Source organism: Netta rufina (genome assembly GCF_964035555.1).
Source record: "Netta rufina genome assembly, chromosome: 7".
Taxonomy (NCBI): Eukaryota; Metazoa; Chordata; class Aves; order Anseriformes; family Anatidae; genus Netta; species Netta rufina.
Window position 1 is genome coordinate 26,390,789 of NC_140130.1, and position 19,667 is coordinate 26,410,455.

The 19,667-nt window shown below is 35.6% G+C and overlaps 1 protein-coding gene across 1 annotated transcript in view; it reads right to left on the bottom strand.

Annotated features, from left to right (window-relative positions):
* The window catches only part of LOC311211165 (VPS10 domain-containing receptor SorCS1-like), a gene marked incomplete at both ends in the record, with an annotated part of 286,853 nt that overhangs the window by 108,297 nt on the left and 158,889 nt on the right, over positions 1-19,667 (bottom strand). The window contains one exon of the mRNA XM_084289719.1: positions 751-909. Coding sequence (XP_084145845.1) covers positions 751-909 — 159 coding nt within the window. The remainder of the gene's footprint in view (positions 1-750; positions 910-19,667) is intronic.

Sequence of the window (19,667 nt, forward strand, 5' to 3'; positions counted from 1 at the left end):
TACAATAATAGAGAATCATAGAATGGTTTGAATTGGAAGGGATATTCCCCAGGTTAAACAACCCTAACTCCCTCATAGCTTCCTTTCAATCTGTTTTTTGGTAAACTAAACAGATTGAGCTCTATAAAGTCCTTCAAAGGAAATTACTGACTTGTGCATACTGATATGTGTGATTTTCAGAAACTGTTAACAATGAGGTCTCTCACAGTGAAGTCCAATTCTGGTGTATCAAGTCTGGCATCAGTAAATTTCACAGCATTCAACTGATGGATTACCCATACTGAAGGAACTGGCCTTCAAAGGAAATTGATTCACTTCTACTTTGAAAATATGCCAATCAGATAGCAACAAATAATCTCTTATTCTATTCTTGGATCCGGTACCAGAATGGCATGAGAGAAGTGTTAAGTAAGAGGACAAATAACCAAATTACAAGTTGCTTTTCTTACCGTGAAGGATCTTAGATATATTCTCTTCCCATTGCCTGTCCCATGATATTGCCAAAAGGACTGGTGAACAAATACAGGCTGACAAGTCAGTCATAGAGGGCTAGGCCCAATGAACCCATTAGATGCCTATGTCCTTTACTTTGCCCTACAGATCAAGGATTACTCAATGTCTCCTGCTGGAAATACTATCTTAGTTACCCCAAAGACTGTTGTGAATGCTTTGCAGCAGTTAAGTAGGAAGATGGAGAAATGCCAGGTTGTTCCTAAGCAAATAAAGCAAAATGCTACCAACAATTCTTACCTTTTGATCTTGACTATATGCTAAGATCCAATCTTCCTGCTTCGGGTGGAAGAGCAGACTGTGGATGTAGAAGTTCAGACGGTATTTTTGATAGGTGGCACCTTCATCAGAACTAATCAATAAACTGCTCTCAACCTCTGGGTCAGTCAGCAGCATAATCTATGGAAGGGAAAGATGGAAACACAGTGGTGAAGAGAAATCAAAAGACAGGAACTTCTGATAATCTTAATAAACAGTTTGTTTCATTTTGCTTCAATCCAATATGAAAACTAAGCAAAGCCAACCCTTCAATAAGGAAAACAGTATATTTAAAATATATACATATGCACATAAGATACAATCAAGATACAATCAAATAGGTAAAATAACCATCACTAGGTTAAAACAGACCCAAATGAAGTCTATGCTGAAATTATCAGAAAAATCAAATATGAGATTTGCAATTCAAGAGTGAAAATAAGTTATTAAGTAACCACAGTAGGCTGCTAGGGTCTTTTTGAATCATCTATTGGAGAAGCAGATGAAAAATAAGGTGTTAATAAGAAAAAAAAAAAAAAAAAAGAAGAAAAAAAAAAGAGGGGTGGGGAGGACAGAGACACACACAGAATGATCTCTAATGGTGAGGTTTGTTAGACTGCGGCAGAATTTTTAGAGAAAATGACAGTTTCATTGCCTGAAATGTTATAATCTGGCTGTCTGCAAGAAGCAATCTTGCTTTGGCAGAAGAACACATTTGATAACGTGCTGGGTTCTTTCCATCTCTAGTTTCTATGGTGCTGCGAATTACAGATTCACTAGTGTATCAAAAATAATCTCTGCAGAGAAAAGTTGTTTTCTCACTTTGTCCAAGAGTGTTAGGTCAGGGATGACAGAAGATCTATGACTTTCAGTTATAGTAGCTACTTCTCCCCATTAGCTATGGTATTAATTGGACTGCATTGCTGATGAATCAGAGAGAATAATGAGAAAGTTTTCTCATGTTTCTCTGCATGAGAGAGAATACACAGCTTTGAGCAGTACAAAGAGATCATTTCAGTATTTCAGCAAGCAACAAAGTAATACCCCTAGGGAGTGTGAATGAGGCACTCTGAATGACGAACATGAAAAGTTCTGAATATTTGCCTGAGCAGGTATTAAAGCATTGAATCATTAGCATCATTTTAATTTCATTTTATTTCATTTTTAAATACTGGTGTTGCTGTTGCTTTGCAAGTGGCAAACACTAATCTGTCTTTAGACAAGCCCCAAATGAAAGGACCCACACCTGGAATTTCTCAGAGCAAATTCCTATTTGGGTTTTGACACTGCACAAACACACATTTCATTTCTTTCTCCTTAATTAGGAAGGCAGTGTTAGGTATAACAATTAATTACCGATGAATTATAGGACACCGTAAGTCTTGGTATACACAGATTATAAAGAACTGTATGTGAAGATGTAAATACACACATGTCCTTCATTACTGGATAGCTACCAGATGCTTTTATCTATGTCTAGAAAATCCCTTGGTAGTAGCATAACAATTTGGCCTGTGACTTGGAAGGTTAGGATATTACTTCAAACTCCCCAAAATGTAAGAACCTGAATGATCTTAGACAAGTTACATTGCCTTGCCACACTGTATCTTTAATTTAAAATAAATGTTCCCATGCCAACATAAAGGCACTATCACCTTCTGTATTTGTGGTCTACTTTTAAAATCTTATGATGAAAACATGCGCTGTTAGAATTAAACATTCTTATTTTCATTTAACACTTTAAAATATATCAAGCATATAATTGATGTGTTTCTACAGTGAAGATTGTGTGACAGAAACTACGCAGAAAGCATTAATAATCAAAGCATCAACATATAGACCATCTATTTTCACTAAGTAACCTATCCAGCTTCTCAAGCCAAAAATTAATTGTCATTTTTATCAGCTAGTTCTTTTTTTCTTAACAGACAAATTTCTGGGACAATATTCCTATGGTTAATGTTTATCAATTGCATACTCTGATTCAGAAATTGTGATTTTTTATTTGTATATCTCCCTTCATAAGTGGATTTTGTTTATGTTAGTATTTGGAAATATCACAGCACAGCATTAATTTGGACTATAGCAACTAGAGCAGAAATAAGCACAAATCAATGGCCTTGATCCCAGCTCTCTGAAGTTAATAAGAGACTTTTCATTGACTTTGGATTGTGTCTCTAAGGCAAGTTGTTAATCAAGATCCACTCTAGTCTCACATACCTCTTTCTACCTGCATAAGCAACTTATCTGACCTCATCACTGCCACATCCAAGAACATCAAAGACTTAACACATTTTCTGTCATGCCATTCCTCTGAAGTGTGAAAGTCCTCTTATCTCCATTTTATAGAAAGAGAATTGAGGTACAAACTGCTGAGGCACTGAAGCACCTAATTCCTCATTCGATCAATAAAAGTTAAGCACCCAAAAAGATTTGCCAGCACTGCTGACTTTGGCTTTAATCTGCTAACTACACCCTGGGATATTACTACTGTGTTCTCAGGTATCTGCAGTCTCCAGAAGTCTTGACCATTGCACTGCAATGACCAGCCTGTCTGTGCATATGAAGTGTTTCAAGACATATCTTTTTTACTACACATGCTGACAGCAACAGCATTGTACACTTGGCGGGACTGTGCAGAACTGCTGAAGATTTATGCAAGGGCATACAGAGAGTCAGAAAAGGGGGACTGAGTTGACAGATGACTCTCCAGCCACTAGTCTGATTGTTAACTATGAGACCAACTTTCAGTGCTGGGACAGCGTTCTCTGTTCCACCGTTGTACCAAGCATTGCCAATCACTTTACAAAGATGTCCTAAAATGAAACAAGCTAGAACTGACTAAGCAGCTATGACCCACATCACAGTCAGACTCCCCTGTTACTTACAAGATAAGAAAAGCAAATTTAAATACCAGATATATATAAATAATATATCTGAGTTATAATATACTTTATAATACAGTTATAATATATCTGCATATAAATAATCAGAGTTACAAGTCCAAAAGTTTGCATTTGTTGGATGAGAAGCAAAAATTTACATCTGGAATTAAAAAATTGTCAGAATGAAGGGGAAACACCACGTATATGTATCTGTATGAACCTTTCAGATCAGAGCAGTAGTGTACTTCTGAAATTAATCCCTCAAATTTTCAGAGGAAATCTCTACAGAAAACCCTTATATACTATGTTCTAGCTCATTCCACAGAGTGATCTCAGGGCACCAGAACTGAATTCCCTTTCAATAAAACTAAACCAGAATATATTTCAGGTGTGCACCTAATGTGCTCCAACCACTACTAGACATTTAGCCCAGAGTATCCAGTTTGCACTAGTCTAAAGTATAAAATGCCCATATTGTGTCATCTCAGCATCAACTCCTTCATTCTACAAATCTACTTTCACTACGTGCTAAAGTAGATGCAACCACAGTAGTTTAGTTTTATTTTCTAGGTTGCCTGGAACATAAATGAGAAAGGAGAGAAAGTACAATTAATTTTAATGTTTGTGTTGCAGTGTAAGAAGTACATAGTAAATACATTTTAGACTTTCCTTTCAAATAAATGAAGCCAATTTCTACTTTGAAGTAGCCTATTGCCCATTTACTTGATTCAGTTGCTTATACAGAAAATAAAAAGTGGACACAAACATGCTGCATAGGAAAGCATGAAAAATAAAAACAAAAGTAGCACAGAGAATCTAACTTTAGAAGTCAAATATCTAATTAAGTTCGTAATATCTAAGAATATCTCAAAAAGGAGATTAGAAGGAAACTACTTTTAAACTTCCCACTTCACCGTAGAAAACATACTGGATTACCTAAAATGCAAACTCCTCAAAGCAGGAACTATCTTGTTGCTCTGATTCTGCAACATATCACTGCTTTCCCAGCTAATACTGGTTTCTGGAGAAACGTATTCTGGACGTCATGGAGGTTTTTGCACAATAAAATCACATATTAAATCTATCCAGGTACCTAGAGAGCATCACAGAATGAGTAGGGAAAGACAAGCTGGCTGATGAAGTCATAGGATTTTTGAGGTTTGAGACTTGCAAAAGTCTCTTAAAGATCTGAAACTGTTATAGGATAAAAAGACCATTCCATAGATTAATTAATTGTTAGAAGATTAGGAATAAAGGTTAGGGAAAATATTTCCATTTCTACAGTTGAGAGAAGCATTCATTTGGAATTTTCCCTATGCTTTGTATTGTTTAATGCATCTGTTAATGATTTGGATAGAAGGAAGGAGAAAGGGGTGATCCAGTTTGCTGATGGCAGTAAGGTACTCATAATAAAAAAATAAATAAATTATAATATATTATTGTACTATAATATATTACATAATGTATAATATTTATATAATTATAATATATATAGCATATATTACATGTAACATATTATTATATGTAATGTAATAAAAATAATAATAAAAAGCCATCTGCAGAGAGCTGTAAAAGGATTTCACTATATTCAGTACCTGAGCATGACAGGTGAAATTCAGTGATGATATATAGGAGGGGAAAAGAATGGAGAAAGGCAATCCCAAAGTAACAGAGAGAAAAATAATCTCTACATAACTGTTTTCTTTCAGGAGAGATTTGTTGGGGTTTCAGTGTAGAGCCCTGTGAAAACGCAAGCTCCTTCCTCAGATTCTGTCAAAAACACGCACATACAGTAGTAGAAATTATCAGAAAGTAATTAAACAGCATGATAGTTATCCTCTTAGGTCACTGAAAAGTTTTCTCACATCTTAAACTCTGGCTGCTGTTCTCAACCTCCATCTTAAAATAAAAGGCTATAGTAGAAAACACAGCAAAGTAAGAACGGTGTTCAAAGAAAGAAATGAAACATTTTTCATACAAGCACCAAATAAACACACTTCCAGCCTTCTAAAGAAGATAAATGAGAGGCAATTTGACCAAGGTCTAGAAAACTATGAATGGCCTGGAAATACTTAGAGAATAATTATTCACTCTGTCATAACACAAAACTCATAAGCATCAAATGAAACTTTACGACAGAGATACAAAACACAGGCAGTTCCAGGATTCTTATTTGGTTAAAACATGGAAGTCATTAACAGATATGTTCTTGGAGAAAATATCCATAAATTCAAAAAACAAACAAATACACAAACAAAAACAATGACAATATTGGCTCAGGAATCTGAGCTACAGATTGTTGGATGCTGGAAAAATATATAGTAAAATATTATATACTTGCCTTGATCTGACACTTCCCTCTCAACAGAGAGGAAAGTGTAATTGGTAAAGATTCAGCCTGATTTATCATGGCTGTTCACATAGACAACATTGGAGAGAGAATAAAAATTATAAATGATAATAACATTGTCAGAGCTGGTGGGTTGATCTATGCATGCAACTTGTATGCAAAGAACTGGGCCCATAATTTTTATTTTGACAGCTTTTAAACTGATTCTACCATTATAAAATAAAGTGATTAATTCAGGAGTAACAAGTAATATTTCTTTGCCTCTTAGTTTTAGGAAAATCCCATACTAAAAGGGAGACCAACCTTACGGTGCCTCTGTTTTGGTTTATTGTCTTATGCTGAACTAAATGAAGAGTGAAGTCAGTCTTCACTTCACTTCTCCCCAACAGAAATAATTGTTCTCTGTTCAGATCAGTGCTCAGCAATGATCAGAATCTGCTTACTCACACCAGGCACAGCAAGCACACGCTGCACTTCCTGATACTTCAGATGGATTAGTTTTTTTCTCTGTAAAATAAGTCAATAAAGTCAACATGGGCTTTTGCAACCAAATGCAGGCACCCATTAATCATCCACCCCCTGAAAAGGGAGAAAACTTATTTGCTTTTCCTAGAGGTGATGAATGAACATAAAACATAATTTATAGATCTTAAACACCCCACAATTTTCACCCTTTTTTGGTGCTAACTCTGATAATGACAGACTGCACTTGAATACTATGTATATTTCTGCTGTCCTTACAAAGGAACCCAGGAATGCTTTACAAGAGGTTCTGTTATGCTTTTAGAGATAGAACTGTGATCTGTGTACAACTGCCCTGAAAGCCAGATTCAGCAGCTTAGTAAAAACAAGTCCAGAACTCCTCTCAACCTTTACCTATTTTATTACCTCATATTTCTCTTGGATCAAGTTTTTTTTTGTTGTTGTTGTTGTTGTTGTTTTTGTTTGTTTGTTTGTTTGTTTTTCCTAATGTTTTATAGGAAAGAGCATCGCATCAGACAAACAGAACAGTACAGAAAAATCCAACTATATTCCAGGGATTCGAGGTGGTCTTTCACTCAGTTCTGATATATGAAAAGATACGGGTCAAATCTACTAAAAGATCCTTCACAGTCTTCACCTATTACATACTTCATGCACAGACCTAACAGTTGTACCCATGTGGAACGAGTAACATTTCTCACAGGAAAACAGAGGAGTGAATCAGCAAAGAGGAACAGAACTGTGCAATTTCAACAAATCAGGACATTCCCTACTTGAATGCTTTAAATATTTACATTTTTTTTCCAGCTCCTCTACATGCCAGTTACATAATCTTAGAAGTTTTTTTGTTTGTTGGTTTAAAAAACATGGAACTTGATTGCAAAAGCATCAGTGCAATGGAGTCCCAGCACAATGAAATGTAATTTCTGCCACTTTTCATCTTTACTTCTGAATTTGGGTTGTCATTTACAAGGCATAAAGATTGTGTAAATAGAGAACCTGATTCTCCAGATTCATCAATTTGCACATGAATTTCAAAGCAATGCACCCTGTTTTTAAATAATCGAACTAGTTCATTGCTTAAACTTTTTCATGGCCTAGAATAAGAAGTGAATTAAACAGGCCAAAGAAATGAACTGCTTTGGTCATGACATTCTGAAATAAACGCAACACCACTGTAATGCAAATTAGACCAATTCCTTTTACAGGACTAAGTTGCTAGAAGCAGTAAGTAGTTGCAAGAGCAAATAAATTAGGGACAAAATTACGAAAAAGAAGTAATTCAAGCATTCATTTGGATATTAACAGAGAAAGAGTAGACTGAAGCCTCTGCAAAATTTAGTAAGATTTATTCATAGATTAACATCAACTGCTGTAGAACTGTACTCATTAGTAATGCCACCAAAATTTGGCCCAAGTCTTTGTTTTAAATAAATTTGTTAACAGCTAAATGAAAACATGAAATGAGCTAGAGCTGACAGTTTTGAAGCTGTCTCTAATGCCAAAAAAAAGACAAGGTTAGTTGCTGAGCAATTTCATTAAGACACCATTAAAATTATACACCTATAATTCAATCAGGGTACTGTGAAGTGTTTTATTGCCAGAAATTCTTGTTAACTCAGAAAGTGCAGCAATTCTGTAGGGAAATAAAAGACTTAAGTGAAAGAATTATACTTCTCCACTCTTTGAAGAAAAAAAAATGTTTTTGAATGATGAACTGGTTTGGAGTAGTCTCAGAATAAGTTTAAATGACCACATTAATACAAAGAAAAGGTTTGTGGATGAGTTATTTTGCTCTATAACTCAGTGACTTAAGAATACAGATGTCCTTATTCATAAAAAGACATAATCCAACTTCATACTATCAGTCTGCACTTCACTGAGACGGAGGCTAACATACTCCAAGTCTCCCCTAAATAAAACTATGCTCATGATCACTAGATAGTGTAATTTAGCTTCAACCTCAATCAAGATCTGAACAGTGAAAATGCTGACATCATTTCCCCCAGGAACACACGGGAGGTCCATAACTGGTCAGATATTACCGTCTTCCTCAAATCTTGGCTTTTTATAGGCAAGAGATATGATGTGGTAAAAGGTTCAGATGGTGAATTCATCTTGTTTGCACACATGAAAGATTTAATGCTCATTGAGTGATAATACATCTCTTGTCAGCAGAATACTAGATGGCAAAAGGCTATCACTTAAGAGAGGAAAAATTATCACCTGCCAATATTTTTGAAAGCTGGGATTGTACAGTGTTCCTAGTAGAAGAACTGCTGAGAATTGTATTTGGCATCTTGATGAATGTGGCTTGAAATAAAAAGCTGGCTAGTGACTGGAAAACTGAATCTATTTACCTGTTCTGTATTAGTGAAGAAGTCCACTACAGGCCAAAAGTGACAGCAAAGCAAAGCAGCCAATGAAATTTCTATTTTTTTATTAGGTGTGGGAATCCTCAGGGGTTGTTTTATGAGACAGCAAGAGTGAACGCAAGTGTCAACAACAACGTACAAAAAATAAAAGAAACACTTTGTAACTCCCCCTTATCGAAGCTGCAGACAGTAACAGAAATAGCCACATCCAAAAATTTTTCTTTGCCTCTTCAGTTTTACAGTGTAATACCATTATTTAGCGAAAGTCCAAAATATTCTCTAAAGGAAAAAGACACATTTTGTAAGAAAATTTTCCCTTTGGGAATATGTCTGTCTCCCTGTTCTGCACATAGACTGAAAACAGGTTGTATATACATGTTGTTTTATACATACAGGTTGTACATATACATGTGGTTGTATACGTTGTTGTATGTGTGGAAATCACAAAATACATAAATTTGTTAGTAGCTAGAATAGCTATTTAGTAGCTATTCTGCCCTAAGTGTTCTGTTTAGAAGTTTTAGAATAAATTTAAGGAAAAAAAAAAAAAGTGAGATATTTTTACTTATTTTCTAGCAGCAGATTCTTCTAAGTGGCTAAGCAAAGAACGTTGAAATGCTACCGATCCATACCACACACATTACCCAGAAAAGAAAAAAAAAAAAAAAAAAAAATACATATATTTCACCTGTTTCAAAAGAATATCCATTTATGCAATGAATGGAAACCTCCACCAGCTGTCCTTGAAAATATACATTTTAAATTACACTTTTAGAGACTAGAGCAATATTGTTACCCTATTCGCTGAGAAAGACCCTTGCAGATCACTGGTGGCTACCTTGGCTGAACAAAATGTCTTCCTTTCGTTATGGAATTTAAGAAAACTATGGCCATAGAGTTTTATATCATAAGCTAAATCTCTGCTGTTTATGTCTTAGTCCATATTTGCTTGAGCACAATATTTTCAGTCCTACCCAGATGTGTTTAAATGGACATGTTTTAATACTTTTAAAAAGCACTCCATTAACAACTGGGAGTGTTAAAAAAATTGTTTTCTTCTAAGCCAATAAAAGATCATTGCAGCCCACTGTTTCCCCTTTTCATATTGACTGAAATAACTAACAGTTTCTAATAAAAGTTATAATTCTCTCAATACCTAAATATTTTAAATGAAACAAAAACTTTTTTTTTTTCACATTTAGAAATGCTTCTCAAATTACAACTATTGTTATGGTTTTTCAATGATAATCATAATATTAATAGCTAGTTAACATTTCAATGTTTCTTTTTCAAGCATGGTATACAATATTAGATTTTCATTAATACATGACTGTGGTATGAATGATAGTGAATAAATATTAGTGACCTTCTCCATCTTAGAAATAAATAAAAAAGCAAACCAAAATCAGTATTACTGTACTAATTGTACTAATGAACTATTGCTGTTATTGTTGCTCAACTTTCTCTACTGTGACTAATCCCAGTTTAATGCACTTTCTCCACATGTCATCTGAATTTTAATGTCAAAAAAAAAAAAAAAAGGAGTTATAGTGTTGGGTTGGTGTAGTATAGACTCATGAAAAGCAAACATGAGGCTGCGACATCAATGGAGATATAACTAAGTTCCTCTCCATTTCATCCTACCTGATAACAGAGGAGATACGATGAAAATTCAGAGGTGTGGGTGAGAAGACTTTGTCCAAGAGAGAACACTGTACAATAACAACCAATCCTTGCTTTGAATTTCAGTTCAGAAAACATCTGAAGCACCAACTGGAATTAGGTCGATCCTGTTCCTATCAAAATCCAAAAGAGGGCAGTGCACCCCCACACAGCCTGGTTCATTATTCACAGCTCATCAGCTTGGGGACATTCATCAAGTGAACGGATTGTTTCCCACAGCCTTTTCTGTCTGTGGTCAAGTTTTGGCAGAAGCCCCATTCTCAAAAGTACCTCACCTTGGACAAGACCTGAAAAGATTCAACTACTCCTTTTTACATTAAAGTTGAAGATGCTATATTTTTGGTGTGTGCTGCTGAGTCACTGCTTGTGAGCTGACTGTGAACAGAGGAAAACCACAATTTTCACATTCCCAAGAGTGGGCTGCAATCCCAAAAACTAGGGTAAATTCTTAAAATATATAGCCTTTGCCAGTACCTTTTAAATAAAAGAGCAAAAAAGATTATATGAGAGGAGTCCCTGAAGATTATCATCACTTCTTAAATCTTAGCTTTTTTAAGTGCAGCTTCCTCTTCTATTACTCAAGAATTAAATGAAAATAAAGATTCTACATTTTGTCCTCTTGTTTTAATAGAACTAGTGTCTTAATCAGGACTGTGAAAAGGAAAGAAACCCATTTGCATCACCCTTACTCATACAAAAAAATGGAAATGCAATACTAAAAACAATAAAGAAAATATTTAATTAGTTTATCTTAATACATTATTGTGGGATGTTTCAGAGCTACTTTTATTCTGTGTAGAATTATAAAGTGATTCATAATTTATGTGATTTAATTTAGTTAGGTAAAGACCTGTGGAGGTGATTTACTCCAAACTCCTGCTCCATACTGAGCCAGCTTCAAAGGTACAGGTAGAGGCTCAGAGTTTTGTCAAGTTTTAAATGACTTAAAGAATGTAGCTTCCATAAACTCTTCAGGCACACCCAATTTGAAATTGCTTAGTTTCCATTTGGTGTTAACCTTATTTTAAATATCAGACAGTTTTAGAACAAATGGGAACATCTTCCATTTTATATTCCTTTTACCTTAAAGGTCCATCTTAGCTTAGTAAACACTTTCCTCAGGCGATTTATTTGTGCTTTGCAAACAAATCAAATAGAACCTTTGCGAAAAGTTAACCACTTCATTCACAGTCTGACCTGAATATTCATTTTTTATAAAAGCAAAACCAGTTTTCTTGACATTTGTCTTTTCCTAAGTATTGGTCTCTTTTTCTGGTCATACATAAAGAAAAGGTTTAATTTTAAACAGCCCTTCATATTTTAGACTTCTCATGTTATGATAACAAAGAGACCAAAACCTCAAAACTGCACCTATTTTATTAATGGGTTACATAGTCTAGACTTAAGAGACAAAAATGTCATCTTACTCTTTTGTCACTGATTCATGCACATGTTCAGAAAAGATAAATCTCTACTTACTTCCCGTCAGACACAAAACTTTGAGAGAAATTGTACTCATTGTGTTTCTTTGTCGTAATGGTTAACTTGATTTTACTCTGAGATTGCTTTTTACAAATAGTTTCGGTGCTGTATTACATTTTATTGCTTTATATGAAGAAGCTATATTAGAGTTCCAACACATGGTGTGCTATCTGGTTTAAAGTAAGAAAATCTCTTGGTCTAGCTTTTACATTAAAATATACACCACCATCTTTACTATGCCCCTATCACTTTCAATAGTTGTGTTTCTGATGTGGTGGTGGTACTCTTACTAGATTACATTCCTCTAGGGAATGAGGTAAATCTTTGGTGTTACTCTGTCATGATTTTGAGACACGAGAGAACACAATTACCTTGACCACATGTTTAGACCTCCTGTCCAATGTCCACACAGGGAAGACTTTAGTCACATCCCTTGGGAATTTTCTGTTCTAAAATCTGAGGGGTCCAATAGATTTTATAGTACAGACTACGAGTTTGGTGCTTTTTTTTTTTTTTCCTTTTCAAATTTTAATCTGCTTTCAGGCTCTGACAAACATTTCCAAATGCTCTTTGTATTTATGCTTCATCTAAATCAGTCAGTTGCAATGTTGATTTGATTTGTACATCCTATCTTGAATGTGTGTAGCCCTGTCCACATAATGTGAGATCCTTGAAATAAGCTTGCTTTTCTTTAAATGCCTCTCACAAACTCTTTAGATGGAATTTCTGGATCTCATGTGACCATGGTACGCACACTGAAAACCAAAAACAAAAATAAGAATTTTATTTTTTCAACAGTTAGGAGAGCTGAGCCATGTTTGAAACTCTGTCCTCCAAGAGACCTTTGATGAAAGCCCTTTTTCTTATCCATAGGGATGATTTCTGTAGGAAATGGGAAGTCATAGCAGAGTATCTTTAGATGAAGTGGAGTAAAGATAGCAGGCTCTCAATCTTAACTAAGAAATTTCAGAACACACACATGTTGGTGAGCTGAGGTTTGTCTTTTCAGCTGTGTTTTAGAAGAAATCAAACTGATGGATGTGGACTTCAAAAACATAAAGATCTGCCCTTGCTTGTCAAAGCTATATGAGTGAACAGAGTACTGCTTAAAGGCAAGTGAGGCTTACAGAGGGCTCAAGTAGTGTGGTAGTACTGTGCAAGTCCAAAAGACTGAGGTTAATTTCACCCCCTGTGGTCCTGCAGCAGTGCTGAAAATAGAATTTACCAGGCTCAGTTCGTAATCACACAGTGTAAACATTAGCTCCAGGAGCAATCAGTTCAGACGAAAGGAACATGGAAAGATTAAGCTTCTTGTTATTTTCAAATCTCCCTCAAATCAAATTCTAGATTCTTGTCTCTTCATTCCACAGCCCATTTAGGTCTAATTTAGTAGCCTGACTTGAAATTAAATCTCGCCGTTCATGTTTCATTATTATTATGCACTGCTTTCTCTTCTTTTACATATGCTTAACATAAAAAAGCTTCATCACTGAAAACAGTTTGAAAATCTATTCCTTAAAACTTAAATGAAATACAGTAGAAAATTCTATTCTAAAATAAAATCTGACTCATATTCAACAATTGTATTTGATAAGTGTATTTTGAGAAGAAAGAAAGACAACAACGTATCAGGAAAGTGAAGCTAGTATAGGCACTTTATTTTGGGAAGTGCAATCTAGTTTCAATTATTAATCGTTTGTTCCTTTGCAACAGATGTTCTGTATTGTAGTGAAGAGCAAAAAAATCTTTTTTGTATACTGAGATAGTCTTACAGCACCTTCCTTAGAGAAGAAAAGAAACCTCAGCTTTGTAGAGATTTGGAATGAGTTGTGTTCATTCATATTGCCAGTACTTTGTTCTGCTGCTCAGTAAGGCATTTCTTTCATTAAAGAATCTCATGAGATTAATTAGCTAATCTTCACACCAACTTTGTGGTAGAGAAAGAAAATGTATATATCAAGAGGGAAAATGACTTGGACAAACTCTTCTATTTAATCAGTGTCATAGCATGAAAGAAGCCACTTGCACTGTAAGTGTATAACAAACAATAGCATCTTCCAGCCCCAGACACTGGACCCTAAGTGTTGTTAATTATACTGAAAGCAAGCAATGACTCTTGGCCTAAAAGTATGGTAACCTAAGCAGATGTTACCACAGGGGACAGGGAAAGGAGTGACACTGATTTTTCCCTGAAGTGTTAGTGATAAACAAAATCACTATCCAAGTGATCTTCTTTCATATTTTTTTGTGATAACCCTTATGATGCACTTGAAATTCAAGTGTTTTGAACTTCCCCCTGAAAGGCATTGAAAACAGCCTACAAAAGCATGGGTGACTGGTCACCCTGGGCAGTAAAGCTTATATACACAGGTTCGCTGAATATACATAGTGAGGTGTAACCCATTCTTGGGGTATAAACAAGGATAGCCTTGAGCAGAAAAAATCTCTAATAGTGTAAAATCTCACAGTGAATATGGATGGTCAGACAGCCGCACAGGGGGTTTCAACTTCCATCTACAGGGAATTAGGACTTTACATGGCCTGAGATATTCATCATTTCAGGAGTCACTGGTCTGTTTATTTTTATTAGGCCTCATAAACACTTACATCTTTGCATGAATCTTTTATCAAGCATACAGGAAGACAGGTACAAAGTGAATAAAGCTGACTCAAGTGAATAAAGGAAGCCTCACGATATTCATCTTGTATGTCCCTCTTTTCCTTCCCACCCCATCCCCCCCCCCCCCCCCCCAGTTTTATATCACCCTTCAGTAAGGTTTTCATCTTGGGGCAGGTGATTTCAGGTGGCTCATTGTCTTCAGGTAGTCTCTATACTCAGTCTCTGTCCCAAGACTATATATGCTCCATAACAAATACTGCATTAAGGGTAATTATATCGCTATAAGAAAGAGTTACCACTCACACAACTATTATATTAGACAGCAAGAAGTAGGAAAAAGGAGGTGCAATCAGAGGAACGGTAACACTAGACTGACTATTGGAATGAGGATAAAGGGACTGATTGGTAAGGAAAGTATACACTTTTTAGCCCCAGAAGCAGAAGAATATATTCTCTCTCTCATCATTCCATAAATGAGAACCATTGAGAGAAGCAGGGGAGGCAACATGACCATGGCCTCACCTCAAACTTTTTGGCACAGACAGACCTCTTGCATCCCCAGTGTCATGTCAGTGCATGCAATAATAACTAGAGATCTGTTTCAACTCTACCTGGCCTTCACTCTGCCTCTATTAAATTCAATTCTATTATGTGTCCCCTTGTGTCAGGGATATTATGTATCCCCTTGTGTCAGGGATATTTGAGAAAAGCAAGAGAAGAGATGGGAACAGTGATGAGCTGCAGCCATGAATTTTAAAAAATGTTAACACAGTAAACAATTTTAAATTGCAATGTTGATCATCTGCTGATGGTCTCTGTTATAGCCCAGTTATGCCAAGCTTGGACAGATGGTCAATTCACTAAACACTTTGTTTAATAGCCAACTGTTTCAAGCCATGCCATTTGCCTCTGGCCAGTCCTGGCACCTGTGCAGCACTGTGGTATTTAATAATTCAGAGGCTCTTGCTCTTGTCTGTGCTGTCTAGCATACCCAAAGTGAAGAAATCATTGGGAGGAGACATCACAGAACAGTCTGCACCTCAGACTTTGGACAGAGGTACCATGCAGGTCCCAAATACATTATTATCTGTACCTGGTCATCTCCATTTCTCTGTGCAAGGTCCTTACAATGCTTTTACCTCATTTCAATTTAAATCCACTAGCTAAAATTGTTCAATAAACCTGGCTGATTTTATCCAAAGCAACTTAAATTCTCAGGTGGGGGCTGGAGCCTCAGCAAGAAGAGTGCTAATGAACCACTGGATCCCAGAAATATCTTTTAAAAGTAATTTGAGATAGAGTTGGGGGGTGGAGGGGTGGGAGACATATTAAGAAATAAAAACATCAGAAATACAAACTACAACAAACCAAGAAACATCTTTGAAGAGTACCTATTTGTGATAGAGTTTTTTTGGGAAAAAAAAAAAAAAGATCCAAAACAAAATCAAAACCACACTGGTGGCGTTATACCTGTCTGAGGCAAATACAACATCCTTTAGTCTTTTGCTTTGCTGTTCTGAAAGTAAGGGTGAAATAACCTTAGTAAAAAGTATAGCAAGACAAAATTTGGAGTATTTAGTTGTTCCCTGAGATACATGTCCTGGGTGGTAGAAGGGAAAAAAAAAAAAAAAAAAAAAGAAAAAAAAAAGTAAGTAAATAAATAAATAAATAAATACAATTTCTTACAATAGTTACCAGTATTTTGATAAAAAGTAATTCTCAATTCAGACTTCCTTTTTCCTGAAATTCTAGGGAACTTGTATGAAAGAAAAAATTAAACATATACAGTGAAAAGGCAGTAAGTTTACATTTTTTTTTCTGAAAAATAAGATGTTATTTTTCAACTAACAGAAGAAAGTTTTCTATTTATATTTTTTCCTATGTTTTATAATGAATCAGTATTTTCAGTACCTGAAAAACATAAATCTGGCTTCAGAGAGTCATTAATAAAAAACTAATAAAATTTAGGATTTGTTTAACCTTGGGGTATTTTGGGGGAGGTGAGAGGACGTTTCATTATGCAATATTTGCAAAGCTTTTAAAATCTTTCCTGTGGAACACTGAGGTCTAGGAACATTATTTTGGAAAACAAACAAAAACTTCCCAACTTAAATTGGCTCTATCAGCTGACACCTTTAGAAATGACACTTTATATCATAAGGCTCCTGATAAAATCAGGAGAGTTGGCACCACAATTTCTGCACTGACTGTTACCTCTTTTCTCTTGGTAGATAGCTACACAATGGAACAGTTCCTAGTGATATTTTTACACTAGATTTAAACAGAATTGCTTTCAAGTAATTATCTCTCTTTCAACACACATCTATGCAACAGGTGGTGATAACAGCTCAGCATACATTTGCTGGATCAATATAAACTTTGGCATGGTACTCTTGGTTCTGCCACCTCAATTTTCATGTGCTGAGACAGAAAATAATGAATGCAGGTCCTGTATTTCAGCAAGGATGAAGTTCTTACTTGAGGATATGGGTCAGTATAGATTCTCACACCCAGCAATGGTCATCAAAACTAAGTAGTGAAGAAAAATAGAAAGAAATCCACCAACTGTGGTGAAAGAAAGCAAAGGATAAAGGTACTGAACAGAAAATACTCTAGGCTCAACAAAGGAAAGGATTTTCTGCTCTCCATTGCTCACCTCTTTCCTGCATTAATACCACCTGGCAACGATAAAAGGGTCATGAAAAGTGAAGGAATACATCCTGAAACCTGGAGGATGTGGGGTTGTGCTGTGCAGAGTTAAAACAGAAATCTCCTTTAGTTTTAACAATTAGGTTCAATAAATCAGACCAAACACTTCAAGCAGCATGCTGATCCCGTCTTCTTGTGCCACTGAAGTCAATTTCAAGACTGATAAGGAGAAATCAAAGATTCTACATACAAAGTTAGTCAAATATGAGAAAGGTCAACTCAGGCTCTGGACTGTCAATAAGGATGGTGTAGAGTATGTCTTCTCTTTGTTAACTGCAGTAAAGGACACAAACACATTTAGAGAACAAAAACTGCAAAGACAGCACAGTGTCTCCTAGCCTTGATGGAAAACTTTAGTTCTCCATTTTGTTCTCACCCTTCAGTATAAAGTGTCTTCTGTGGTACATGATTATGTTCTACCCTCTACCTACTTTCAGGCTTTGAGTTCCCTGTCCTTCTCACAGTTGTTTTTAATGAGGAGGCATGCTCACAATGTTGGAAATTCTCCTTTACTCACACAACAGCCCTCCTTTTCCAAACATTCAACTGATATGACATTGCCCATACCGTTTAACTCCAAAACAGCCTCTACATATGTACACAGCAAAGCTGTATGCTTGCTTTGCTTTACTTTTGTTTCTTACTTGGCAACTCTGAAATATTCTTTTGAATTTCTCCTTATTTGAGTTTTAATTTTTCCCTCTGACTGAGAATAAAGCAGATCTTCAGGAAATTATTTTTACAGCTAGTTCTTTCTATGCAGATTTATTTGATTTGCTTCTCTCCAAAGCATTTTTTGTATTAATGCATTAATTTCATAATCACTTCAAATTATGTTCCACGTTGCATGAACAATTGGGGAATTAGCATCTGCTTGCAAGTTGTTGGGCTGGCTTTTTATTTTTGTTGCTGCACTTGATGAACTCAAATTATCCATACCAAATGTGCCTGTAAAGAATTCAATCCCCAACAATAAATAATTCTCTTTACTTTCTGCATTGTTTTTTGTTAAGGGAATTCAGTGCAGTCTGTTAAGCATTAACACAAAACACTCATTTTCATTATTAACAGAGTTTTGATACAATGATTGAATTACTATGTAGAGTCACTCTCTAACACCCTTAGACGTTTTTTCATATATACATGTAGATCTAGGTTGCAGCTATCATTACGCTATTACCCTCTGATTACCATAATGCCAGGTCCCAAAAGGAACTATAGAGACACAGACCACTTCCAATATCTAAGCAATTTTAATGCATGAAGTTTACATTAAGCAAGGTGATTTTTGTTTAGCTGACAAAGAGAAAGAGAAACTGTTTTTTCATAGTTGACTTCCTAACCCTATTCAGACACACATGCCTCAAGGCTGTTCTGGGTCATATTGAGATCTTGAAAGCACACAAGGGATAAAATAGTAATGAACAAATAGTGGGCTATGCCTCATTCCCCTCCTTGCACATACCATACAACGTCCAAGGCAGATGGCAGTGCAGAAAGAAGGGCACACTTATCCTACTGCTACTCCTTCCAGACTTCTTGATGCTTCTCCCCATTGAAAATATTTTCCATTTTCTTTCTGTGTAACTTGCCCACTTCTAAGTCAAGTTATTTCCTCAAAGGATTTAAATAAAAGTGATTAAATGAATACATGTATATCTGTCTTCTAGGGTTTTATTATTATCCCATCTTCAGTCCATGGTCTAGTCTACATTTAAAACATTTAAAGCAAAGAATCAGCTTTCTTGGTTTGTCTTCACATACTACCACAAACAGTATGATCAATTAGACCAATACAGGCAGAAAAACAATTTTTATAAGAGAACCTCAGCTGGTGCAAAAGCCTACTAAGGCTAACGAAGCATTATTAGAATCTAATGGCATTATTACAGCTTGAATCAACTGAGGCTCTACCTTTCCATCTTCATCTCCCAGTCCGTAGTTTCATCAATGAGAGCAAAACTAGCTTTTTTATTTTATTCATTTATTTTTTTAAAACTTCACTGATTTTGCAAAATAGCTACAGCAAGGTATATATTTTAATGTTATCACCTCCAAATAGAGCCTTCTTTAAGACTAAACACCCCTTTTTTGTGTCTCTGGAGACATCCTGAAAAATCCTCATGGTAAGTTCAATCTATGTCTACTCTTGGCTTTTTAATAGAGTGATTTTAGTTTCACAGCTGTGAAACTTCCAAGAAGGTTTTCTTGCACAATAGACACTATAGTTAATTGCCCTTCTATAATATCTACTAGGAACAAACCAAGGAAAAACACCACTGTATTTTAGTATGAATGTAATCATAGCAGAT